At 41.7% G+C, this 26,323-nt stretch overlaps 3 protein-coding genes across 5 annotated transcripts; 1 reads left to right on the forward strand and 2 right to left on the reverse strand.

Moving 5' to 3' along the window:
* Window positions 1-1,281: 1,281 nt before the first annotated feature.
* Window positions 1,282-8,780, reverse strand: LOC118283772 (calpain-2 catalytic subunit). The gene is made up of 21 exons (XM_035606117.2): window positions 8,395-8,780; window positions 7,829-7,898; window positions 7,170-7,288; window positions 6,959-7,092; window positions 6,695-6,863; window positions 6,520-6,603; window positions 5,939-6,024; window positions 5,049-5,123; window positions 4,557-4,717; window positions 4,282-4,451; window positions 4,156-4,167; window positions 3,749-3,960; window positions 3,616-3,652; window positions 3,464-3,529; window positions 3,321-3,378; window positions 3,172-3,236; window positions 2,961-3,029; window positions 2,763-2,841; window positions 2,516-2,632; window positions 2,356-2,414; window positions 1,282-2,266 (listed from the first exon to the last, which is right to left on the reverse strand). The coding sequence occupies exons 1-21, from the start codon at window positions 8,629-8,631 to the stop codon at window positions 2,243-2,245; spliced, it is 2,103 nt and encodes a 700-aa protein (XP_035462010.2). The 5' UTR covers window positions 8,632-8,780; the 3' UTR covers window positions 1,282-2,242.
* Window positions 8,781-9,048: 268 nt separating this feature from the next.
* LOC118283773 (calpain-2 catalytic subunit) lies at window positions 9,049-16,857 on the reverse strand. The gene is made up of 22 exons (XM_035606118.2): window positions 16,615-16,857; window positions 15,293-15,610; window positions 14,585-14,654; window positions 14,271-14,389; window positions 13,445-13,578; window positions 13,186-13,354; window positions 12,993-13,076; window positions 12,828-12,913; window positions 12,662-12,736; window positions 12,373-12,533; window positions 12,108-12,277; window positions 12,006-12,017; window positions 11,661-11,872; window positions 11,411-11,447; window positions 11,186-11,251; window positions 11,009-11,066; window positions 10,854-10,918; window positions 10,572-10,640; window positions 10,403-10,481; window positions 9,648-9,764; window positions 9,485-9,543; window positions 9,049-9,409 (listed from the first exon to the last, which is right to left on the reverse strand). Exons 2-22 carry the CDS (start codon window positions 15,527-15,529, stop codon window positions 9,386-9,388), a joined length of 2,103 nt encoding a protein of 700 aa, XP_035462011.2. The 5' UTR covers window positions 15,530-15,610; window positions 16,615-16,857; the 3' UTR covers window positions 9,049-9,385.
* An 818-nt stretch (window positions 16,858-17,675) lies between these two features.
* capn1a (calpain 1, (mu/I) large subunit a) lies at window positions 17,676-26,234 on the forward strand. 3 transcript variants are annotated; one of them, XM_047335186.1, is made up of 23 exons: window positions 17,693-17,827; window positions 19,086-19,104; window positions 19,908-20,154; window positions 20,648-20,717; window positions 20,820-20,938; window positions 21,025-21,158; window positions 21,290-21,458; window positions 21,611-21,694; window positions 21,788-21,873; window positions 22,059-22,133; window positions 22,616-22,776; window positions 22,922-23,091; window positions 23,216-23,227; window positions 23,362-23,573; window positions 23,662-23,701; window positions 23,820-23,885; window positions 24,150-24,207; window positions 24,376-24,440; window positions 24,574-24,642; window positions 24,737-24,815; window positions 24,919-25,032; window positions 25,160-25,218; window positions 25,299-26,234. In XM_047335186.1, the coding sequence occupies exons 3-23, from the start codon at window positions 19,909-19,911 to the stop codon at window positions 25,323-25,325; spliced, it is 2,115 nt and encodes a 704-aa protein (XP_047191142.1). In that variant the 5' UTR covers window positions 17,693-17,827; window positions 19,086-19,104; window position 19,908; the 3' UTR covers window positions 25,326-26,234. The 3 variants fall into 3 exon arrangements, with proteins under 3 accessions (XP_035462008.1, XP_047191142.1, XP_047191143.1); XM_035606115.2 differs by lacking the exon at window positions 19,086-19,104 and having other exon boundaries at window positions 17,676-17,827; XM_047335187.1 differs by lacking the exons at window positions 17,693-17,827; window positions 19,086-19,104 and having other exon boundaries at window positions 19,889-20,154.
* The last annotated feature ends 89 nt before the right edge of the window (window positions 26,235-26,323 follow it).

Below are 26,323 nucleotides of genomic sequence, written 5' to 3' on the forward strand. Positions count from 1 at the left end.
GAAGTTATGTACCCATTGGTATATAATCAAATTAAGATTAGCCCCACAATTATCAGGTGAACATTAAAGTGATGTAGACATTAACAATTCATTATTAAAATAAAAAATATAGAATTGTATTTTACAATATAAAATATATTATTATTCTGCATAATGGATGCTTTATTTTAGTAGTTTTAGTATTCAACATTTTGAATGTAGGACTTCTACTTGTATCTGATTTCTACACTTTAATTCTATTTTCAATTCAGCAAAATATTTGAAGAACAAAACACAATCCAGAAACTTTTTACCTCATGTTCCTGTTCCAAGTCTGTTTCTTTACTTTGAACGAGTGATCAGCCAAGATAGTATGGGGTCCTTTTATAACTGGTAGCACATTGATGCACTAGTAGAGACCTAATACACAAGTGATTAAGTAGAGCCCATCCCATTTGTGTTATGCCAAGATATTTGTTCTGAATAACTTAAAATAGCTACTGCCCTTGTAAACCACTGAACTTGCTTGTTGGAAAAAGATCTAATACTATTCCTCATCTTATTTAGATGATACATGATTCTTTAGGTCCTTTTTTTTGTGAAAGTTTAGTAGTAGTAGTAGTAAACCCCTTCTCTACAGTGACTATTTTTAATACAGATACTCTGATTCAGCATCACAGTAGCTTCGCTTCCTGAGTGGATTTGTTTTTTACACATTCAGAGGCCCGTCCCACATCCTGTTTCAAAAAGCAGGGTGCCTAAATATCAGCGCGTCATATCTTACAGACTGACACTTGCATTGCAAGCACTGGAGTCCTTTATTGATAAAGACAAATCTAAAATAGCATTACATTTGTCAAACAGTTGACAGTTAGTACAGCAAAAGTACGATAATAAAATTGATAATTTGAAGGCTGTGTTTTAGGTTTAATATAATAAGTGAAGTATAAGTCCTTTCTACCAGAGCTAATGAGAGCCAGAAGAAACTTTTTCAGAGTAATAACAGGGGAAATACAGCCCTGAGCCAAGCAGAGCAGGAAATGGCTGCTGCATAGCTCTACATGCTGCAGCAGGCACAGAGCAAGTCCAGCCACAACCCAGTCACTGACGACAAAGCAGCAAACCTGAATCCATGAGAACTCTGACATCTGCTGGGAAGTCACTGAAATGCTAAATCACATTAATATCACTAATTACATTAAGAAGAAGACGAAAATGTGTCAGCCCAAATTCTCTAAGAGAGACGATGAATAAGAAAACATGGCAAATTGAACTGATTCACAATGCACAGAGGAAACTGAATGAAATGAAATGGTTCCCATGTCCCTCTGGAATTCATGGCAGATTTATTTTTGGAAAAATATTCCACATACTGCATGTGTTAAAGGATAGCCCATATACAAAACATTCATATCGTTAACATACCTGTAAGTGAAATACCTATAAACGTCCAACTAGCATAGTGCCATGTATTTAAGCGTATGTAAAGTGGATACATTGAATGAAGACTAGTCTCAGTCATGTCGATGTGTGTATGAAACCCCTTGTAGGCCTTCCATTGGTGGAGTCACTGCAGTTGTCACATATGAAGCAGTCCTGAACTTTGCTAAAGTTTCTCATAGTTTCGATTACATATATATGAGTGTGTGTATAAGGCTTCTTTACAAAAAAAGCATCTACCAGAGGAAGGGCAGTGATGCCACGCAGATGTGCGATATAAATAATAGAACTTCCAAAGTCCTAATAGATTTCATCAGTCAAAAAAAATTATTGCATGCATGAAAAGAAGTCTGGGAAATGTTTTACCTTTTTGTTGAGGGTTAACATAGACACTACAACAGCTCATAATGTTGACACACTGGTTATTGTAAAGATTTTACAATTTTATACAAAGTGTGCTGGACAGGTACAATAAAGATATGAGTGGTATCAAACTTTAACATTTAATTTTTAACTTTAATCTTCAAGTAATTGAATAGCTGTATTTCAAACAACGTCTAACTAAGCCATTTAAGTTACTTCATGAACGATCAGGACATATAAACTCTGCAAATATATATATTTTTTAATTGACTGAATAAACACAATTATTTGACCGTGCCATTATTTTGTTTATTGATAATCAGAGCATCAGTAATTGTTTTCTCTCAAAATTTGAATCAATTTAATCACAACAGAAAAATAAACTGACATTCACCATAAAAATATTCAGAATTTATTCAGATAAATAGTGACTCCTCGGTTGTAAACAGTCAGAGCTCCACTACACCATCGACAGATTCAGCCACTGTGGACGAGAACACATGCACAAATCACTCTGTGGTTCAAAATACATATGAAATATGAAAAACCGTATCATCACAGATAGGCTCTTACCTCCAAAAAATTCAACTGTATCTCACCGGACCCATCCTTGTCCAGGGCCTTGAAGGTGTCTGGTGTAAAAATGAAAGTCAACATCAGAACTCAAACATGATGTTTGCATGAGCAGTAGGATATTTAAAAATAAATAATGCTGACAAGGACAAAAACTCACTGAAGAGTGACTCCAAGCGAATCAGGCAGCACACAAAATTGTCAAAGTCAATGGTGAGGTCTAGTTCACTGTAGCGGGCCACAATTATCTGATGCAGAGAGTTGTTTAGAGTAAAACCTGTGGGGTAACATGGAAAGAAAAATAAATTCACACACCTGACTATGTCATGCAAGGCCCACCAGTATCCTTTACTCTCTTCAGTGATACGGGGACAAGCGTAGTGTTCAGAATACACAGAATTTCTCACCAGCAGCCTCAACAGTCATCCGCATCTCAGACGAACTCATGCAGCCACTTTGGTCTGTGTCTCTCTCTTTGTACAGATCCTGATGGAGAGCCCAACACATTAATATGTACCATCACCATTCTACTGTTGTGCATGTATGGACAGTATGTGTGTATGCTACACACGGTTAACGTCAATACAAACAAATAATGAACACACCAGGAACTTCTCAATCTTTGTCCACAGGATCTTAAATTCTACCAATCCCAGCTTACCGCTTCCATCTTTCTTTGAGGATAATGTTAAGGAACATTTGTAATGTGTGGCAGGTTCTGGCCCTCTCTCTTACATGCCTCTGCAGGTGGGGCAGTCGGTATACTCCAGCCAAATTTAGTTCTTACACATAGAAGACAATTCTGAGATAGGATACATCCAGCAGATTGACCATGTTGCGGCAAGTCGCCAGGCTGAACCCGTTGGTTTTGATGTCATCTCCTGAGAATGAAGAAAACACAGGGGTACATTGCTGCCAGAGTCACATCAATGGCTGAAAGAGGAGAAAGAAATAATTCCTCTTACTCTTCGTCACCACTTTGTTGAGGATTCTCTGCAGTTCAAATGCAGAAATCTCCACATCCTTAGACGCACACGACAAAGACACAGTAAACGACATTGAACATTGAAGGCGCTGAGATGATGCATCAAATCTTAAGCTTACTTACATGTCCGGCAAGCTGTCCGAACAGTCTCTTGAATCTGTCAGAGATGTCATCTTCATCAATATCAATCTGTAGATGATGAAGTCATTTTTTTAAAATAAAATACATATATCAATAGTAATCCTCAAAAGCATATATCAAGGGTTATGATCTACCTGCTCAACATGGCAGTCCACAGGATCATCAATCTCTCTGAAAGCGAGAAGTCACATCATTGTATCATCACCGTGAATTAATATGATACTCTTTGTCATTATGAAATTGTATTTCTAAGTGAAATGAGCATACTGGAAATCCGCCTGTTTCTCAGAGAACACCCGCACATAAAAGTCTCCATTCTTGTTGGGCTCAAAGGTGGAGGGGATGATGAGGTACTCTCCCGGGGGAAGACAGAAGTGGCTGCTCACTTCCCGCAGGTTGATGAAGGTCTCTGAGCGTGCGGCAGAGCAGTTGTTCAGGAAGAAGTTTTTCTTCAAGTGCACTTGCCTTTGGCCAGAGTACTGGGGTAAAAAAGACACACATGTAGTTTGGTCACATGAAATCACCACATTGCACCAATCTGACCACTTGGTCATTTATATTGTGTAGATATCCGCATGGCAGTTTGAATTTGACAGTTGCTTTGCATACTCATTCTTCATGAAAAATGAGGGCATTGATGAGTGCATTAAGTGTCTTCATCTTTGCACACATACCTCCTCAGGCAGCTAGAAAAAGATAGAATTAAAAACAATGTTAGAATAGTTGAAAATGTTGCTAATGCAGTGTCTACTGACACAAGTACTGTCACTGACATTGTCACATTATAGGCAACTCCTCACCTCGTAGATGGCAAACCCAACGGTCTCCATGTCTTCCCCTAGTTTCCTCTTACGACGCTTGTTCTTCTGCATCAAGCCCACGATGACGGTGCAGCCCTCCTCACCATCATCAGGGTCATCATCCACCTCATCCAGCTTAATGATGAACTGAGGATTCATCCAGAAGGAATCTAGGAAGGAAAGCAAGGGTTAGTAGGGTCTGTATGTTGGTTTATGACACGCAAACCAGTGATGGATTCCAATCGGGAGGGGCGAGTGTTAAAAACTGGTTGTACTTGGATAGTTTCTGCAGCCACCAGCTGACACGCCCCTCCTCCAAGTGTCTTCAAACTCTGACTCTGCCCACTTCTTGTACTCGTCGCCTGTGAGGGCATCAGGGGTGAGGTTGCAGATCTCAAGGCGAGAATATTGGCGCAGGAAGTCAAAAAATGACATCCTGTGGAAAAAGCGGCATGAGGAAAATGGAAAAGGCTGAGCACATCCGTTCCTTTGAGTTCTCTGTTGTGTTATTTGTGGCAGAGCTACAGTAGGAATCCTGGATTTTTGTTTGTTTTCAGGACAATCTGACATTTGACGTCGACTGTCCTTAATGTAAAACGAGAATTAACAAAAAGGCTTGTGTCGGTCACATTAATGAGTTTGCCTACTGTAATTTAAAAAATGGAAACATAGAGGATCGCCTCGGTCTGCAGATTAGATTAAACGGCATTGTGAAGCAAGGTTTGGTGTATGGAGACTGTTGAAGAAGTGGTTTCGACAAGATTTACCAGAACTCCCCGTCCTCAGAACGGTTGGTCAGCCTCTCCCGATCGTCACCGCTCACATATCTCCATTCTGTAGAACTACAAATAAGGAAACACGGAAACGATAAGCTACACGTCTGCTCCTAACTGAACTGTGATATGAGTAATGTTTTGTGAAAACAAACAGGCAGTTGTTAGCTGGCAGTATGGGCATGTACAGATGGCAACGAGCTACAGTGAACACAACACACTACTCCACCCATAACTCGAACAAACAAATAAGTCTGTGTAACAACCTTTTTTTTTTAAAGACAGGATTTACCAGCCGGTTTACTGGGCGTATGTGTCTCTGTGGGTTACATTCATGACCGAGGAGTACACACTTAATACCCTCATCCAAACAAAGGGTATGAGTCAATTAGGCTGGGTCCTCCACAGTGTGTGTTAACAAAGCCAGAGGCAAAATGGCAAGGAACTGATTCGGCCCATTTATACGAAACAGGAAGCAGTACAATTGAATCTAAATTTTAAATTGATAAGATTAAATCAAAATCAGATATGCTAAGATAAGCTATGCTTAACTGAGTTAAGATAAGATAAACTTAGCTAAAATATGTAAATGTAAAATAATACAGTGTCACAGGATTGCACACCAACACTGACATTGCAAAGATAGAAAATGAAAGGATTACAGATAATGCAGTGAGGGGACAGGCATGACTGTTCCAACTTAATGGAACTTAGTAGTCATTTCGATATTTCATTCAAATCAACAAATACGTAGACAGGGGCTTAAAGTTATTATTATCTAGGAACCATGAACCATATATTGCACATATATAGTAGAGCTAATTACCTTGAGCCAATGTGAGTGTTTTTCTTATTACATGTCCTCCCCAGTGCACAACACTCACCTGTCACTCCAGGCTCCATTCCACTCCACCTTACCCCATGGGTTTCTAATCCTGACCAGCTGCACCACGTCTCCTCTGTACTCCACCTGATTCAGGATTAGGTTTCAATTACCCTCAATCAGAAAAAAACATCAATATAAATAATAGAAAAGGGCTAGAACTAGCAAGTTAATCATACAACATGACACATTAAAGATAACAAAGTAATAAGGTGTTAGACCACCATGAGCGGCCACAACAGCTTTCAGTACACCACAAGTCTCTGATCTATTGGAGGGATGAACACCATTCCTCCAATAGATATTCCCTCTTTTTTTTTTGGTGGGTGGAGAGCGTTGTATATCATGTCAGTCAAATCTCCCATAGGTGTTTAGTTTGGTTGAGATCTGGTGACTGAAGGCCACAGCATACAGTTCACATCATTTTAATACCCATAAGACCATCCAATGACCCCTGGTGCCCCATGGATGGGGGCATTGTCATCCTCTTTTCCTTTTAAATATGTCTCACCAGCTTCACTTGTACCTGGATGACTTTTGTGGTATGTACTGTATTTACAGTACTAATACAAATTTGCTCACCTGGTCTGCTCCTGTCACTGAATAGGCATGGCCCTTCACCAGCTTGCGATATGTGACAGCTTCTGAGTCACCGGAATTTGTGATCTGGGACGGAGAGGAAGAGCTTGTGAGGTAAAATCTTCCATATTCCAAGAGGATAAGGATACCAATAATCCATGAAGAAGCTCCAACAAACATCAATGGAGCATCCCAGGAGAGAGCCTCTTTCCAGGGCCTTCTTCATGATTTTGAAGAGACGGGGATCGGCCTTGTTCAGGTCGTGACTCTCTGCAATGCCTCCAGTGAAGTCCTCGAAGCCCTCAGTGGTGCTGCCTCCAGAGAGAGCCTCGTAGCATCCGTTCAGCCTGAAGGCGAAAAAGGATTCATGAAGGACTAGACCAGAAAAAAAGAGACGATTGCAACAGATAGAAATGAATCCAGATGTTCTATGTCTCCGTACTTGGCATAGGCCTTCTCCAGCAGTGCACTCCAAAACTCAGAGCCCTCCTCTGAGTGAACGAACAGCAGCTCGCCATCTTTGGTGGGCAAGCGGTCGTCAACCACCACATCCACCCACTCTCCAAACTGCCAGAACTGAGAACCACGGAGAAGGCGCATCAAGTCTAGCTCTAAAAAGAATCCAGCTGAGGTGTGTGTCCCAGATACTGTACCTCAAAGTGAAAGATGCCGGCGTAGTTCTCGTCAAAGCTTTGGTCGTGGGGGACGACCCGAGACAGGACCTGCTTGTTGAGGGTCAAGGAGGCGATGGCTGCGAGGAGCCAGCAGTCACCTGAACACAAGTTAATGGCGTTAGAATATGCATCGTGCGACACACTTGTTAACTAATGTGTTGTTATCACGTTGTGATTATGACACATTGTACACAAAACATAGTATGTATGCAGTTTGTTTGCACACACACCTCAGAGGTGCAAAGTTATGGCTCTCTCACATTCTCCACATCACTCAGCAGCTACAACTCAGTCTCACCCACACATGCATCCGCTCGGCCAGACTGGGTGTAGACGGAGCAGACTCAAGAAGTTGAAATGAGAGGCTTTTGCACATAGTGACAACTGATGTCAGTGCACAGGAATGTTACTGAGAGTTGAGACATTCAGATGTCATTTCAAATGTAAAGTTACAGAAATATAAGCAAAAGCATCCAGATAAGCACGATGACGTAGCTGTCCCTTTAATCACATCTGTCAACTGTGATGTCTAAGATGTGCGGGCAAAGTCATTGAAAGCTGTTGAGGATGGAAACAAGAGTCTGGAAATACTGGAACTACAGAATGGTGCCGTCAATGTGCATTTGTGTGTGTCTCACCAAGTGCTCCTTGACAAATGTCGGTCCTGGTGGCATTTTCAACTATGAATTTTGGATTGGAACATATGTCCTGAGGGGAAAGAGGGAGGAATGAATTAATCAAACAATTTTTAAAAATTGACATTTGGTTATAATTCATAATCTACTCCCATTATATTTCGCTGCATACCTCGATTGTGCATCTCTTTTGGGTGGTGGCGACACACCCTCAATTATGTTACAAACAAACAAAACCAAACAGAATGGCAGTTTACGACTTTTACAAAAGAACAAATCTCCCACTGAACATCACTGAACAGCAGCAATGAGGTGACTGTGAAACCAGTGCGAGGCTTTTTGAGTCTACAACACCTAATTCTACACACCTCAACAGATGCTGTTCACGGTGATGCTACGGGGCATCCATCTTTCAAACAAACAAACAAAACAGAAAAATGCAACAACTTGCAGAATCGCACAGATGCAGGGCTGACTGCACACGAACCCATAGGGAGCATGTGTCTGCCTGTGTTAATAACCGGCGGCCGGTGCCAGCAGGTCCCGTCTCCTCCAGCCTCTGCACCCACCTGGGGTCTCCTCCAGGTGATGCCCCGCACTTTGTGGGAACTTGGTCCCAGCTCGTTGAAGCCCAGGGACGAGGGCAGCGCCTCGAAGCAGTCGTCCTCGAACAGGCGCCCTCCCTGCAGGCAGCCGGCCCTCAGAGACTCGTAGTCCTGGTTCAGGTGTTTCACCGCGCGGTCGTTGGAGCCGACGCCGCGTGTGCGCTCTCGCATGTGCTGCAGCTTGCTCGCGATGCCCGACATGTTCTCCGAGGTGCCTGTCGAGACCACCCGCCTGTCTGTCTGCGACTGTGTCCCGGTCGGACTTGTCCTCACACAGGTCCGCTCCGCACCCTCACACCGCGCAGCGCCTCTGTGCGTCTGGATGAGACTGTCGCCATGTGATTGGCTGAGCTGCTGGCCACGTTCTTGTATCTGAAAGCTGCGCTGTTCCACATTGAATTCGATAAGCGGGATTTTGTCTGAACAGTACCTCTGTCTCATCCCCCCCCCCCTTCTGAACACCACAGTTCTGGTTACTGCACGAATCATCTCTTGGAAGCAATTAAAAGCGGTGAAAACACTGAGCCACAGACTTAACAAATATCTCATATTTGGTTATGATTTATGATAATATGTGTGATCGGTGCAAGATTTGATAAACAGGAATAGTCAAGAGGCCATGGTTTCTTTGTTTTTTATTTTCTATGATTTCACGCAGGTTCAAACAACAGCTAAAGGAGAAAAAACACAAATGGAAAAGAAAAAAATGGAAAGTTACAGTATTTTAAAAAATTGGAAAGAAAACGTGTGATTAAACTTCTCCAAAATTGATCAGAAAATAGCATTCAAATTTACCAATAAATGTTCACCATTTTAAGCATTTCTAACAAATAGAGTGGACATGAAGTGACTTCTCATTGGGGTTACTTCAACAATAATAATATGTAATCAAATGTAATCTTTTGTTAACTGTGTGGACTTTGTCTTCCTGCTGATGTCGGGGTCCTCTCATGAGCTAGTAGATCGCCAGGCACAGCCACTGTGAAAGGACAAAGACATTTATACAACAGGGACTATACGGTGGGAGACACTTGTTATCTATTCTCTCATGCACCTGTTGCATGTCCAGCTCAATCTTCGCTGAGTCGTCTCTTTCCAGCGACTTGAACATTTCTGGTTGAGACACAGGGGAAAAATAAAAACATACCGGTGATGTGAACATGTCACAGCTCAACATATGATATTGAAGTGTTAAAGTTGTGTTTGCTGACACTCACTGAAGAGCATTTCCAGTTTAATGAGACAGCCCACGAAACTGTCAAAGTCTATGGCGTACTGAGCGTCAGCATAACGACTGACTATGGCCTGCAGCACCGCACTGTTGACATGGAAACCTGTGGAACATTTGTTTATCGTCAATTCCTGTTAGTTTGTAGTGTCAGCTTCATAGCTGTGGATTATTTCTGATCCTGGGGAAGTGCAGGTTAAAAAATGAATAAAATAATATGATAACAATGGAAGCGTTATGTTACACAGCCTCGCCTATTCTCATTTTGTTCCTTTGCCAAAGTATACATGACAAACAGCCATTGCCATGGGAGGGAGTCCAACTGGCTTATCTGGTCTGACAATTTCTGCTTCCACACGTTACACCTACAAACACCCCATCAGCTATGTCAGTGACTAATGGTGCTTCCCCCCCCCCCAGCTGTGTACTGTGCAGAAAACATGTGATGTGTCCCACCTATCTATCTAGAATTTCATAGTCTGATCAAACATAGCCAGAGTCTGGAGGCAATATTTCCACACAGCAATTTTGTATCCTTTCATCAGAAGAGTCCTGAATGTCAAGTAATGCAAGTGTTTTTTGAGGTCAAATGCTTTGAAAGACGATGGCTCTGACTAATTTGTCCTTTTAACTGTGTCAGTGCATTTACAGTCATTTGTTGGATGTTAGTGTATGAGCTTTCTCCTCCATAAATAATATATTAATAATATACATATATTTATTTATATGAACTAATAATGCAACCTGCTTCAGTGGTGGCGCCTCTCATCTCGTGGGAGCTCATGGTGCCAGAGTTGTCCGTGTCATGATTCTTGAAGATCTCCTGTGTGACCCAGGCATCCATGAGTTGTGTGAACAGATCATGTTCCTACATGACCGTGATCCATTTCAAACCGCATTGATCACAACTTACCAGATATTTCTGGATTTTGCACCAAAGCAAGTGGAATTCCATCAGTCCCAACATGGAACTTTCATCTTTCTGGGGAATGTTAAGGTTTATAAAAATAAAAGCTCACCATGTGAACCCTTGTATTATTCATGTATTCAAAATGTACATGTCTTAAGACCAAGGCTATAGTGCAGCAGGATCACATTGTCACAGAGGGAGGACAATTGGAGATTTGCAATGCTATACGGCACCATAACAAATTCAGTGTATGTTGATGATTTTTTCATATTTCGAAGAGGATACATCCAGCAGACTGACAATAAGCCGACCCGTCTCAAGGCTGAATCCATCTGTCTTGATGTCAGACCCTGCAAGAAAGTGACAAAACAAAGCTAGTGCCAAGTCTTAAGTCAATGAAAATAAAAACATCTACATAATCCTTAAATTTCTGTACGTACGGTGAGAGACGACATTGTTCAAAATTGTAACCAGCTCAAAGGTCGATACCTCCATGTCCTGGGAAAACAAATGAGTATCATGAGATGAATTTAAATTTTTAGGTCAGGATCATAGCTGTTTAAGCATTTCATAAATGCCTGTAAATGTCATATCTGTTGTCATGTACTTCTACCTACATTGCCAGCAATCTGCTTGAAGAGTTGCTTGAAATGAGGATCCACATCACTCTCAGATATCTCCTCCTGTGAGAGAAAGATACCAGAAAGTCTGTGTCACTGTGCATTTAAATATTGTACTGAGCAATGTGTAGTTAAAAATCAATACTTTTCCAACCTTAGTACTAAAGTGGAAGAAAGGTGACTCATTGCAAAAGCTGCTTGTCATTCTGTATTTTTTCTTACCTCCTCTATCTTAGCATCAATGTCCTCCTCTAGTGGACTGAAAATGGAAATGCAGAGATTGAGCACTCAGTTGGTGTGCAAGGGAAGGACAAGTTGGTATAACTTTTTATTCTATGATTAAAGAAGGAGCTCGACACTGAGCTACTGTATGTCCACTGGATGTTCTGTGTAAGCTAAAGCTCTGAGCTCTTCTGCACATTATCCTGAAGACATCTTTCAGTCTGCATGTCATGCCGTGTTACAGACATACCTGGTCGCAGCCTCTTTCTCCGAGAACACCCTGAGAACGAAGCTGCCGTTCTTGTGAGGGCTGAAGGTTGAGGGAACAACGGCGTATTCCCCAGGAGGAAGCCTGAAGCGGTCACACACTTCTCGTGTGTTGATGAAGGTGCTGCTCATGGCCACCGCTCTTTGTCGCAGCAGAACATCCGGACCTAGATGAACATTGCTGCGGCCTTTGTACTAAAGAATTACAGCAGAAGAGTTTTATTACTCTAATGTCACACAGCAACCCAGACATGTCTGTTTTCCATTTTTAAAAGATACAATTTTAAGTAGAAGATCATTACTGGCGTGTACCAGTACAACTACCAACCTCATCTGGGACCTGTGAAAAGGAAACAAACAGTCAATCATCTTAAAAGAGTAAAATTCCCAATACTGTTTTCATATGAAATATGAAATTATTCTGAGCCACCTCATAAATGGCGAAGCCAATGGTCTCAAAGTTGCGGTTAAGCCTCTTCTGCTGTCGTCCATTCCTTTGCATCAGCCCCACCAGAAAGGTGCATCCATCCTCGCCATCCAGAGGATCGTCATCCACATCGTCCAGACGCACCACAAACTGAGGGTTGGACGAGAACGTGGCTGGAGCACATTCACAAAGTGTCACATTAACTTATATGAAGTAGTGTTACAGGACTACTCGCTCGGACATACTGTGCATGTGATACTTCTCATACCTGGGTTATTGCGGCAGCCGCCGGCAGTGGAGCCGACCCTCCACATCCCTTCAAACTGGTAGTGGTTCCAGTGGCCCACGTTATCGCTCATGAGTGTGTCCGGGGTCAAATTACAGATCTCCAGCTTGGAGAAGTGCCTGATGAAATCTGAGTAGGACATCCTGAGAAGAGGAACACATTTTGGAGACAGAGGAGATTATTGTTATAAATTCATATTATAGCATCAGCAAAAAAAACAACAAAACAATTTATTCTAATGTAAATGGAAAATTAAAGACAGCAGATTTACCAGAACTCTCCGTCATCTGCCACGTGGTTCAAGTTGGATTTCTCATCTTTAGCGATGTAGTTCCATTCACTGGATCTAATTATGATGAACAATCATGCTTTTAGGTAAAACCTGAAAATAAACAATGGTGGTAGATGGTTTTCGGATACAGAATACAATTATTTACCCATCACTCCAAGGCCCTGTCCACTCCACCTGACCCCACGGGTTCCTGATGCGGACCAGCTGAACCAGTCTGCCTCGAAAATGCACCTGAAGGAGAGAGCCAGAGTTTTTATAGGCAATGTGCATGCAGTAAAAAAAATAATAGAATCATCAACTTAAACTGTACCTCTTCTGCACCAGTCACTGAGTAGGCATGACCTTTCACAAGTTTGAGAGCTGTGACCGCCTCTGTCTCACGGGCACTTGTTATCTGAAAGCACCAATAGTGAACATTTCAATCTGATGCTATCCTCGCTATTCAATTGTTGGCGTGTTTGTTTGCAGATAGGCGTGCAAATCAGTAGTAAAACAAGACTTACATCAATAGCGCTGCCGATCAGTGAGCCCAGGCTCAGGGCCCTGCGTATGATTTGGAAGAGCTGTGGTGGAGGCTTGTCCAAGGTGTATATTTCTGCGATTCCTCCTGTGAAGTCCTCAAAACCTTCAACAGTGCTTCCACCTGACAGAGCCTCGTAGCAGCCATTCACCCTGTCAGACACAGAGGGGGTTGAATTCATTCACCAACTGTACATGTAAATGTAACATTTTGATTTCAGACGTAACAGAAATAATCCATACTTAGCATAGGCCTTCTCCAGCAGCGCGCTCCAAAACTCTGAGCCCTCCGCCGAGTGGACAAACAGCAACTTGCCATCTCTGGTGGGCAAACGGTCATCGATCACCACGTCCACCCACTCACCAAACTGCCAGAACTGAGAAGAAAACATTCCCAGCAGTGAACTTAACCTCAAATACTTTGTAAACTGCCTTGTTAATCCAACTGTCCTGCATTAAAACCTGTTGTATGATTTTTTGGATTATATGTTCTGTACCTTGTGCGTCACACCACAGTTGATATGGGGTAACTGCTTTAAAATTCAGATCAATCACAAATGATATTACCATTTCATTGTTATCTGTCCATTAATGGTTTGTCATGAAACACGACTTTAACTTTTACCTGGTGGTGGTGCTAGAGGGTCTGTTGAAGATTTGCAAGCACAAGATAGTTGCTTTTAACATCGGTGAAGTAGTGATTGCCTTTGTAGGAGGACAAGTAGAAAATAAGTAACTTTTCGATTGTTGTTCAACAGTTACTGGACAAAATATGATTTCCCCTGTCGATAAATATACCGTTTTTCTGATTCTGAATCTGATTCTGAGTTGAGGTTTTGACTGATGCACTGGATGGATTATTGCCTTTGCCCCCAAATCTTTACTTGAGTATGTATTGAGATTGCCCCTATACCATATGGGCAAGCTGACACCAAAATAACTCATCATTGTATGGTTTAAAATGGCAAAGAAAAAAAAGAAAGAAGAATAAAGAAAGAAGAAGAGACTGCAAAGTCAGGGGTTATCAAAGTCTGAATTAGTGGTCGGATGAGAAAAGACTTTGTCTGACCTGGAAGTGAAATATCCCGGCATAATCTTCAGTGAAACTCTGTCCAGGAGGCACCACACGGGCCAGGATCCGGTGGTCAAGGGTCAGAGATGCTAATGCGGCCAGAAGCCAGCAGTCACCTGCACAGTGGGAGCAGACACATGCTCTGAGATTGGACAACATGAAGTGTTCACCACAGTGCAAAAAGCCTGTTCCAACAAACATCCCTTGACGAGCTCAATGGCGAATTGGAGGAGGACTATTCAGTGGATGTTTGTGGTTCCCTCCTAAAACCAAAACCCCATCATCCATTGATTTTCTTTCCCGTCACTGACCCAGAGCTCCTTGGCAAATATCCGTCCTCGTGGCTCCATCATCGATGAACTTTGGGTAGGAACACAGCTCCTATAAAGAGCACCAAACAATGACAAGACATTCATCATTTGATAGTTGTTTTAATAAATTTTCCCTTTAATAGAATCCAGAGGAAATATTGAACACTATAACTTACCATAGAATTACTTAGAATAACATTTACATTGCAAATGGTTGTTCCTTTGAAAAGATTTTACTATGATCCAACTCATTTGGGCCAATTTTCTACAAGAACAAGAAAGTAGGGGCCCAATACTTTATTTCCTTTTGTCCTCAAAAGACAAAATTCGAGATGTGCGTTTGAGCCCTGATATCCAAATCTGTTTTGCTTCCTCCACAGACAACTATCAACACACAGACCATGTACTGTAAGTAGCAGAAAAAGTCCTCTCAGACCTCTGTTTCCACTCATAGATCACTTTGATGATTCCTGTGATGAATTAAATATTTATCACGTGTTCTGATCTAGATGCAGTTTGAAAGTCATCAGTTACAGCTTCATAAATGTTGTGTCTTCCCTTTCACAATTTTTGCTTTGACAAGATTAAACAAATGCAGAACACATTGACTACTCAATGGAAAGTCCCTGTCAAGCTCAATGGCATATTACAGACCAAACTGAGTTACTTTTTTGCTTTCATTGCTGTTTCTTTTCAGTGCCTACCTACCGTGGGTCTCTTCCAGACCACACTCCTTGTCTTGGATGAGTATGGTCCCAGTTCATTGTAGCCCAGGGATTTCCTTTCAGCTGGAAAGCAGTTGTCCTCAAACAGACGTCCACTCGCCAGACACTGCTTCCGCAGAGATTCATAATCCTGCTGGGAGAACTTCACTGCATGCTTTTTGGTGCCGATGCCTCGTTCCCTCTCCTGCTGCCGGGCCAGTCGGTCTGCCGTGGATGCCATCCTCACCTTGGATGGTATTGAGCTGAGCTTTCACCAGCTGGACACAAAGCAGACGTGTCTTTGTCCCAGACTCCTTTATAGCTACAATAGGTGATGGAAAGACAGGGTGGGATCACAGACAGGGAGGGGCCTCCGGTGGACAGGTGAAGAAACCCTAAGCAAATTGTCCATGAGCTGACTGTGGCCACATTTGAAAAACAAACAGGGACACACCTAAAGGCAACTTGCACCACTCTCTTTGCCCCATTGTGGTCTTCAACTTCAAAAGCAAAGGAAACAAACAAGTTCCGTGATTAATTACTATGAAATTCAAGGATCTGTTACAATCTATTATAAAATAAAACGTCCCACAAAGAGAAAACAGTAGAGACGTTTCTCTCCACGTTATTGGACGAGATCAGTACATGCAGCTGATAATTGAGATATGGATAATTAAATACGTGAAGTGAAGCAACAGTTGGGCAAGTAATGACATTGCAACACAAAGCCTGGAGGATGTCTGCATAAAGTCAGCGAATACATTATGCGTCACTATGGCTATAATGCAATGCCAGTATTGACAGAATACATTATTGGACTTAAACTGCATTACAAATGATTAATTATACATGTACTGTTGTCTTTACCAAACAGCTGACAGACATCACCCTCTCGTCCTTATGTAAGTAAAAGCCAATGTTGGCCTGCATGCAACAGGGCTTTGGTTCCTATTGTTCACAGTTTTGGTTGAATTAGCTTTGGTTTTCATACTGTTCACAATTATTTTATCCATGATACAGAATATTGATAACTTTTAAAGCCCCAGAATACTTTCCCCAGATTTTAAGAATTTCTCTATAACATTAAAAAAATCATGAGAATACAAGTCGGAAAGTAAAAAAAGACATTACTGAGTTCTGAGTATGAAAAAAGTTAAATAAATTTTAAAAAAAACCTCACCAAACCTGCTTTATTAAGACTATGTGGGTCTGGCTTGATGACCATTGATGCACAGAAGTATGTTATTTATATGACATCACCGTTTTTCCATGGGAACTTTACCGACTTTAAACCAGAAAGAAGAAAAAAAGAAATACAGAACTTACCTAACCTAGTGGAATTCGGGCCTGTGTGTTCATGTTGAATATATTCCCTAAAAAAGTAAATAGCTGATTTGGAAAATACCATTTAAGGATCTTATCATATTAATTATCATGTCAATGGTAGGTTAAAAATGTATGACCCATCAGCAGACACCTGATGTCTTCTAGTGACGCTTTGACCGGCCTATGTCAAGAACGTGCCACTTTAGTTTTACAAGACTGACCTTCCGTGTTAGTCTGTGTGGCCCAGAGGAAACCTGGCAGTTACACCAGGAACAGGATACAGAGAAATTTATGCCAATATTTACATTTCACAGTTGTGGGCCAATCTATTTATTTAGTCATCGTCACATCAATCAGCTCCAGTTACAAACCACAGTATGATCATCACTTTCCTTCTGATTCACCAATACATGTGTATTGAAGACAAAAGTAGTTCATATAGTCTCCTCTTGTCATATTTGCTTTTTAAGAATTGACAGTTATTTCTCCTTCAGCGACAGTGTGTTTATTAAACGTACATGCACAGAGCTAAAATGATGAGCTTTACCTTCCATGTCTGGTAACCGTGTTTCAGACAAACTCAGCACATCCATACTCAACAAATGATAAACGTAAGAAAAAAATCTGTACTATTAATCAAAACATAAAAATGAATAATTCTTCCAATTATTTGGATTTAAACTGACTTTTTTCTCATTTATCTTTCTTACTTTGAACAACACTTATTCGGTATCCCCTATATACACTTAGATTGGCTGTATATGATATACTGTATACAATATTAGTTGATTGGATATATTATATTATCTTTAATGATACACTGAAGGCTGTTGTTATTATTATAAGAATACCATTTTACACATTACATTACATTGGCTCATAGTATAATCTCTAGATTTTGTTTATCCCTGTCATCAGCATGTGTGTGTGTGTGTGTGTGTGTGAGAGAGAGACTGTATTTGATTTGATCTCCTCAGTCAGCACCTCCAGCGGAAGCAGTGTGTGGTGGTGGGTGAGGCAGTGGCTCCTCCTCCTGTGGGGGACTGCAGTGTGTGTGTGTGTGTGTGTGTGTGTGTGTGTGTGTGTGCGCGCGCGCGCGCGCGCGCGCGCAGCAGAGAGGGCTGGCCCTGCGCTCCGGCCCCTTCCCCAGATCTGCGCGATCGTCGCCTCTCGCCTCACACTGACGGACCTGAGATTTGCCCGTGAAGCGGTGGTAAGTGTGGTCGTGTGGATGACCTCGTTCTCGATCCCTGTAGCGAGTTGAACCGGCTCAAGGTAACTGTGCCTCGTGGTCTGATTGCAGTGCAGGCCTTTGGTGCGGCGTTGGACATGACAGCCTTAATGCTGTCGCGCTTTCCACAGTCCGCACGCCCCCGGACTGGGGCTGTCATGTCGGGACACGGAGGTTCAATTCGCCCGCGGCCTCCGGCGTCCACTGGGTGGGATTATTATGGTGGAAAAAGGTGTATTGTTGTCAGAAGTCGTTGACGCGTACTGGAGGCGAGTGTGGATCAGACGCACGGGCCCGTACTGTTACTGTGGAACAGGTGCTGCGCAGAAATGAAACAGGAGCCTGGATTAAATGACCGGCACATGGTTACTTTTAATGGTGAAAGGCCCATCAGTTCTCCAAGTAAGCAACATATGCGGGGGATTATCATGACTTGTCCGAGGTCCACACGAGGACACCAGTGTGTGTGTGTGTGTGTGTTTAGGTCGAAGTCATATGGATGACATCAGCATCACAGGACTGCATGGATCAGCCTTCTCTTTTTCTACTGGGTTGGGGAGGGAAAAAAGAGATATGCTGTTGGACATTTGACTGCAGGAGTCTGTCTCTAGGGGGACATTCCTGCAGACTCTACAGGCATGTGGGGCCTCCACAGGGTGCGGGGTGGCCCTGTGAACAATGTCCTTGCCTGCTGCAGAATTGTTTCTGTCAAAATAATGGTCTGTTTTGCACAGCAACATGTGTGAGTCCCTCATTTGTCCCATGTCTCTCCTGCCCCGTCGCCCGCTGCAGCTTTGTCCAAGTTGTCCCTTCTAACCGTGAGTGCCTGGACTGTTTACTGAACTCAGTTCATTATAATTCCTTTCGAGTTGAACAGCGAGGCATTGAGGGTCCACCCCATGTCCCAGTTTCTCCAGCACTGGAGTGATGCCCAAGCGAAAAAACTTTTGATCTAACTGGCAGCTCTTGATGTATTTGGTTCTTTTCCCCCTGACAAAGTCATTCTGTCCTAACTGGAGACTTCACTGACTCACCTCTCTAACATTTAAAAGCAGAGAAGAAGCAGGGAAGAAAAAAAAGACCCCCCCTGAGTTTTAAACACTAATCCATTAGGGCCTGCGTTTTCCGGCTCGGCTGCTCAAGATTCATCATCTTTGAACACTCTTTTTTTTTTGAACCATTCCAAAACATCAATGAATGACATCTTCTCTCTTGTTTTTTGTCTTGTTCTTCCTCTCAGCTAATCCTACACAACAAAGGTATCATATTTCAGACTTGCTTTGTTATTCCTGGCTTTGCTGTGTTTAAGGTAGTGCTGTGCTGTTCATGTCTTACATTCCTCAGTAGTCACTTTTCATCTCAACATGAATTCTGTAAGTCCATTATTTCTCCGTGGAGCTTTTGTTTATACCAGTTTCTAACTGAAGTTTCCATGGGAGCACATTTACTTTGATTTAATATAGATATATAGGATTTTACCACTTAGCATTACCCTCCACTCACCGTTATTGTAAGGCCTAAATTACTGCTATTGCCCTTTTGAAATTACTGAGGTCATGGGTCCCAACTAACAATCTTTGTCGTTAGTTGGACTTTTTACATTTTATTTAACTGCTTAATTATAAATTGTATTTATTTATTTATCTTCTGCAAACTGTCAGGAACAAAAATCACGGGAAACAAAATGCTGAATTCTTTCTTTTTAAAATTTTAAGTGGCCTAAAAGTGGTTAGATTTTAACTCCCTACGTTTGAAAATCAGAAATCACCTACTGAAATTTCCATTGTGGAAAAGTTTTAAATTGGAGAATGTAGGACCCCCTCTGTTTGCTAAACCTGCCGATTCAGTAAATGAATAAATACAACACCAAGAACCTGACCTCGGTTTCTTCAGTTGCCTTGGCTTCTTGTTATCACTAGTATAAACATTATTTTCTAAAACCACTGCCACACCTGATTGGTGTGCTATAACTCTTGAGTGTGCCACTGATAATATTTCTGCTATTAATAGACAGCTCTGTGCCTACCCACCAACCAGCGCCATTATTTATATCTTGCACCAGTATGTATCCAGCTGGAGGGATTTCTGCAACCATACACGCCAACAGGCTCCGGGCAGAAGGTATGGGCTCCAAGGAGCAGGCTGTGCACTTTGCCAACCAGGACTACGAGGCACTGAAACAAGAATGTGTGGAGTCCGGCTGCCTGTTTGAAGACCCCTGTTTCCCAGCTGAGCCTCCATCCCTGGGCTTCAAGGAGCTCGCCCCCTATTCCTCCAAAACTAGAGGTGTGGAGTGGATGAGACCCACGGTGAGGAAATTGAGTGAGAGAGTTTAGTTATTACCACATTCAGAGATTAGAATACACACACAATTGTACGGATGAATAGAGGTTCTTAAGACAGACTGTAGTTATGAAGCCTGAATTACCTGGAATTACCTCACTCATCATTCTGAGGAAGTCCTCTCATATTATTTCACGAGAGCAGTTATCCTCTGTTGATGACAGAGCATCATCATGTGAACAAACACATCAGTGACACTACCTTATTTCCTGACTGCAAACTCAAACAGAATGGGACAAGTATGGACAGGAACTACTCAGGACACTGGCTGCAGCTGTTGGCATCGCATGGCACAGACCACTCCCTGCTGTGACATTTGTTTACAGCGCCTCATTAAGACACAGACAGTTGACGCATAGATGGAAAGAATAGCGGGGGTTTGAAAAATGTGTCGCCTTAAAGTGGACCTGAACTCTGCGTACTTGAATGTCTTCATCCAGACCTTTAATTTCTCCGTAGGAACTGACAGGGGACCCTCAGTTCATAGTGGGTGGTGCCACCAGAACAGACATCTGTCAGGGAGCACTCGGTAAGTCCTTGTTGGTTGAGTCATTAATGTTAAAGATTTCATAAAAAACAGTAGAAAGACATAATTGGATGGAGGTTCATAAATGCCTCGTCTCACCCGCAGGTGACTGCTGGCTCTTGGCAGCCATCGGCTCTCTCACCCTGAATGAGAGGCTTCTTCATCGGGTTGTCCCACATGGGCAGTCCTTCCAAGATGACTATGCTGGAATCTTCCACTTTCAGGTACTTCATCCTCTGGTGTTTGTCCTGAGTACGGTAGTGAGGGAGTTTCAATTGTTGGGGTTCTCAAAAATTGCTCTGTGTTGCAGTTCTGGCAATTTGGCGAATGGACGGATGTTGTGATTGATGACAGACTGCCGGTCAAAGACGGGGAGCTCATGTTTGTCCACTCGGCGGAGGGCAATGAATTCTGGAGTGCGCTCCTGGAGAAGGCTTATGCTAAGTAGGTATTGGAAGAGCCTGTCCACATGCTAAATTATTCACCAGAGTGTATTTAGTGGGAAGCGCTAAACCATATTCTGAAGTACTGCTCTTGATGACAATCAAACTGATGTTTTTTTAATGTGGCATCAGGCTGAATGGCTCCTATGAGGCTCTGTCGGGGGGAAGCACCACTGAAGGGTTTGAGGACTTCACAGGTGGTGTGTCTGAGATGTACGAGCTCAGCAAGGCACCCAGAGATCTGTACAGGATCATCGCCAAAGCTCTGGAGAGAGGCTCCCTGCTGGGCTGCTCTATCGATGTAAGTGCTGAGCACACTGGCACACCACCAAGACGATGCAGATCAAGGCTGCGCCATCTTGAGAAAGCCAATTGCATTAAAAGCACTTTCATTTATTTCTGTGCTAGACTTTTCATGCTCAGCTGCAGTTACAACGTTTTATATGACTACAGATCACCAGTGCATTCGACATGGAGGCTGTTACATTCAAGAAGCTTGTGAAGGGCCACGCCTACTCCGTCACTGGCCTGAAGGAGGTCTGTGTGTGCATGACTCTGTTGCCTTTAATAGGTTACAATAATTAATTACATTTTTGGTAATACGTTACCTATCACTCTGGTGTTATGTAGGTCGATTTCCGTGGCAATATGACACGCCTAATCCGAGTACGTAACCCATGGGGCCAGGTGGAGTGGACTGGTGCCTGGAGTGACAAGTGAGTGCGCCGAAGAATAAATGTTTCTGATGTATGAAACTTAACGTTTCATCTCTAGTTTCTTTTATATTATATATAGCAGCCTATGTGCAGGTTATGAAACGCCCCTCCAATGCTTTTCATAAAGTTTTCTTTCATGGGTATTGAATCCCTTTATTCCAGTCTCTTTGTCTTGTTGTGTGTAGTTCGCCTGAATGGGAAGAGATCGACTCTTCTGAACGAGAGGATTTGCATCTGAAGATGGAAGATGGGGAGTTTTGGTAAGATGTCCCACTCTAATGGAAATTTGATGAATTTAATGTAGGGGGTTGTAAGGAATATTACAATTGCTTATTTGCTTCCCCCCAAGAATTGAATGGAAAGATTGATACAACTCTTGCATCTGTATGATGTTTAATTTCGCCAGCCTGGCTCTGTCCATTGATAACAAAATTCAACCATCAGCACCTCTAAAGCTCCCTAATAGACACATTATCTTCTTTTTTTTTAATCTGGACAAATACATGTAAAATAGTGTTTTACATAGGTGTATGTGCAGGGCTATTTCTCTGTGTTTCGTGATCAGCTTTGAAAGTGCAACTTGTTGTTTTTACACTGTATGAGGCTCCAATTTCATAATCAGCAGATAGATACATTGGTGTCAGTCTTCTCATCTAACCCTGAACAAGAATTGAATCAGTGCAGTATTGAAATATCCACTTTAAAAACGAAGTTGCACTCAGAGCTAATTTGTATCTTCCAGGATGTCCTTCAGTGAATTCACGAGGCAGTTTAACCGGCTAGAGATCTGTAACTTGACTCCAGATGCTCTCAGCGAGGACAGTGTCAACCACTGGAACACCATTAAGTTCCACGGCACTTGGAGAAGAGGCAGCACCGCTGGAGGCTGCAGGAACCATCCCAGTGCGTTGCAGGAAAAATGCCTTTCATACGTCTTCACGCTGACATTGTTAATATTACTCATTGAGTAATTAACAGCACAACAACCAAGTCCTGTTATGTTACTGCGACTACAAAGTAGGCTTACACAAATGTACTCTCTGTGTAGACACGTATTGGATCAATCCTCAGTATAAGATCACGTTGCTGGAGGAAGATGATGATCCCGAGGATGATGAGGTGGCGTGCAGTTTTTTAGTAGCGCTCATGCAGAAGGACCGCCGCAGATATCGACGCCAAGGTCAGGACATGCACACCATTGGCTTTGCTCTCTATGAGGTGAGAACAGTGATAAAAATCACTTCTTTCTCTTTTGTTTCCTGGTTTAATCATTTACTACATTAATAGTTTTAGAATTTTGTCTCAGGTTATACATTAAAAATGTTTCCTTTTATTTTTGCAGATCCCAGAAGAGGTAGGTCCAGCATTAATTACTACCACTGTTCATTTAACAAAATAGTTTTGATTATAATGTTGATTTACTTTACCAGTGATTTGGCAAACAAACAAACACATCTCAACCAATGTGTTATTTCCTACTGCCCTTAGTACAGAGGCTGCCAGAATGTCCACTTGAAGAAAAATTTCTTTTTGAGCCAATCATCGTGTGCACGCTCAGAGACCTTCATTAACCTGAGAGAGGTGAGCACACGACTGCGCCTGCCCCCAGGAGAGTACCTCATCGTCCCCTCCACGTTTGAGCCCGGTAAAGAGGCCGACTTTGTCCTCAGAGTCTTCACTGAGAAGCAGTCAGAAACAGAGTATGTGTCTTTTCTATGTGACTTTAATGTCTGTGTATTTGTAAAATGTAAAAATGTAAATCTCATAATTTTTTTTTGTCCATTCAAGAGAACTGGATGATCAAGTCTCTGCCGATCTAGAAGACGATGTACGTATAAGTGGCACATGGATAACACTGAAGGGAAAAAATAATCTACATTATTAATATTAGGAACTAAGTGTGATATTAAGTATTAGTCAAAGCTTCTTTCTTTGCTTATCTACAGGAGGATATAACTGAAGACAATATTGATGACTCCTTTAAGTCCATGTTTGCTCAGCTAGCAGGAGAGGTAGGCTCTTAAAAAACATTTTTTTACTGTTTTGAATCTTTTGTTTGCATTTGTACTCGCAAACACTACTTCAATAATTGAACTATTGCCAACAGTGATGATATTGTTATTTGGTTTTTTTAGTGGCCTCTCGCATAATATCTAAAGTCTAAAAGATCCAAAATGGTATCACCCTTGTTATGGAATTAAATGAAGTCGATAAAACTGCTCTGACTTGAACTGGAAATGTGCAAATTCTCTTTTCTTGTCCACTGTGCTTTCCAGGATATGGAGATTTCTATTCGAGAACTTAGGACCATTCTAAACAGAGTTGTCACCAGACGTGAGTTTTCATTTTAGATACCTATTAATAGATGCTGGAAAGTTTACATATTAGTTATACATCTCCTGTCACTGTTACAAGATTCCACTGTAGACTATCACAATACTGGCTCTTTAACTGAGTCATTGTAGCTTAGTCTGATTAAAAGAAGCGTTTTTGTTTTTTCAGACAAAGACCTGAAGACCGATGGCTTCAGTATGGAATCATGTAGGACCATGATCAATCTGATGGATGTATCCTCATGAGTAATCAGGCATGAACTGATCAAAAATTGTATTATTTTTTCTGTAAACAAAAACGAAAAAAATCAAGCATATACCATGCTGAGTGTCTGAGTGTTTCTCCCCTTGACACCGTGTTCACCAGAAAGATGGTAGTGCCCGTTTGGGACTTGTGGAGTTTCAGATCCTCTGGAACAAGATCCGGAAGTGGCTGGTTAGTATGATTAAAATATTTGCAGTGTCAAAATAACAGTACACACAACTTGACTCTCTGTATTTCTGCTTACACTTCTGTCACCGTCCCCCAGGTCATTTTCAGGCAGTTTGACCTTGACAAATCAGGAGCCATGAGCTCATATGAGATGCGTCTTGCTGTGGAGGCAGCAGGTAGAACGCTCTTGACTTTCCTTTCCACAATCATATACAGTGCAAAATATCACAGATTAGAACTACAGCCCTCTCTATTTTTTTTGTCTGTGTTCCTTTGTAGGTTTTAAACTAAATAACCGACTGAACCAGATTCTGGTAGCACGATACGCAGAGAATGAGATGATTGACTTTGACAACTTCATCTGCTGCTTGGTCAAGCTTGAAGCCATGTTTAGTGAGTAATATTGCTTTATTTGTTATTGGAAATATTAACACCATATATTTACACCATTTTAGGTGTTAATACAATAGGAATTAGAATACGATTGGCCAATCATGAAAAATGTCACACTTTTTAACAGGGTCTTACCAGCAGTTCGACAAGGAGGGATCAGGAGTGGTTGAGATTAATCTCACAGAGGTAATTGCTTTTAAAAAAATAACCTAATCACAGTTTGTCATTCTTTTCTGTTTTACTAACTTTATTTTTCACATTGCTAGTGGCTTTACCTGACAATGTGTGGATGAAGAAAAGTCATTACTAGAGGAGAGTAAAGGTACAGACCGCCATGAACCGGGACCCTGAAGACCCCGCAGCCTTAGTGACATGCTTCTCCTTTAACACATCCCAACTCAGCGACTAAAGCAGCAAAAAAAAAAAGCTAAAGTCAAACCATGACGTGTCTCCCGGCTGAAACTATGCAAACCTACAGTATGAAGCAGAAAATGTGCCACATTTACCTGTCAACTCTTAAAAACAGCACGAGTCTGTGCATGACAAAAATTGCTAGCTGTAATGTGCATTGTGACAGTCGATTTTACACTTCCACATTTTAGTTTTGCTGTATGAATATCAAATGATTTACTCATGTTTTATCTTGTATTGACATCTCACTAAAGCAGGTTAAAAAAAATAGATGAATTGATTTTGATATGTCTGTAACTGTAGTACTTCAAAAGTGAAGTCTTAGTCTCTGAATTATTCAGCCCTCATTTCCACTTTTACCAGATTTTATCAATGAAATATTTAGAACAGGAATCATCACCTCACTGTCAAGTTGGTTGTTTCAGTCTTGCATCTGTGGGTGGCAGTACAGACCTGATCTGATGTCAGAGGATTTTTTTCAAATTATTTCTTGGCATTTTAAATGAAGTTTAGACTATTTCAATATTACACAAGTAATTTTCTGCAGTTTCAAGTCAAGCACCTTGTCTTGTGACTGTTTTCATTTTGCACTAGATTTTAGTTTGAAGAAGTGGTTAGTGAAGTTGCCTCACATTAATGAGAAATACTGTATTAGTTCACTCAAGTGACATTTACATTATACTGAATGCCTTATACATGACACCATGTTATAAACAGCTATTAAAAATGTGCCAGTCGTGTTTTGTGTTGTAAATGTATGATGTGCCTTAAATATATATTCCCTAGTGGTTTGTGATTTCTCATTTTTCATTTTGTCCCATTAAGCCAAAAACTAACCCCACATTTGGCTGCTCAGACTGTACAAAAAACTCCTATGCAT

The sequence above is a fragment of the Scophthalmus maximus genome, chromosome 10 (assembly GCF_022379125.1).
Source record: "Scophthalmus maximus strain ysfricsl-2021 chromosome 10, ASM2237912v1, whole genome shotgun sequence".
NCBI lineage: Eukaryota > Metazoa > Chordata > Actinopteri > Pleuronectiformes > Scophthalmidae > Scophthalmus > Scophthalmus maximus.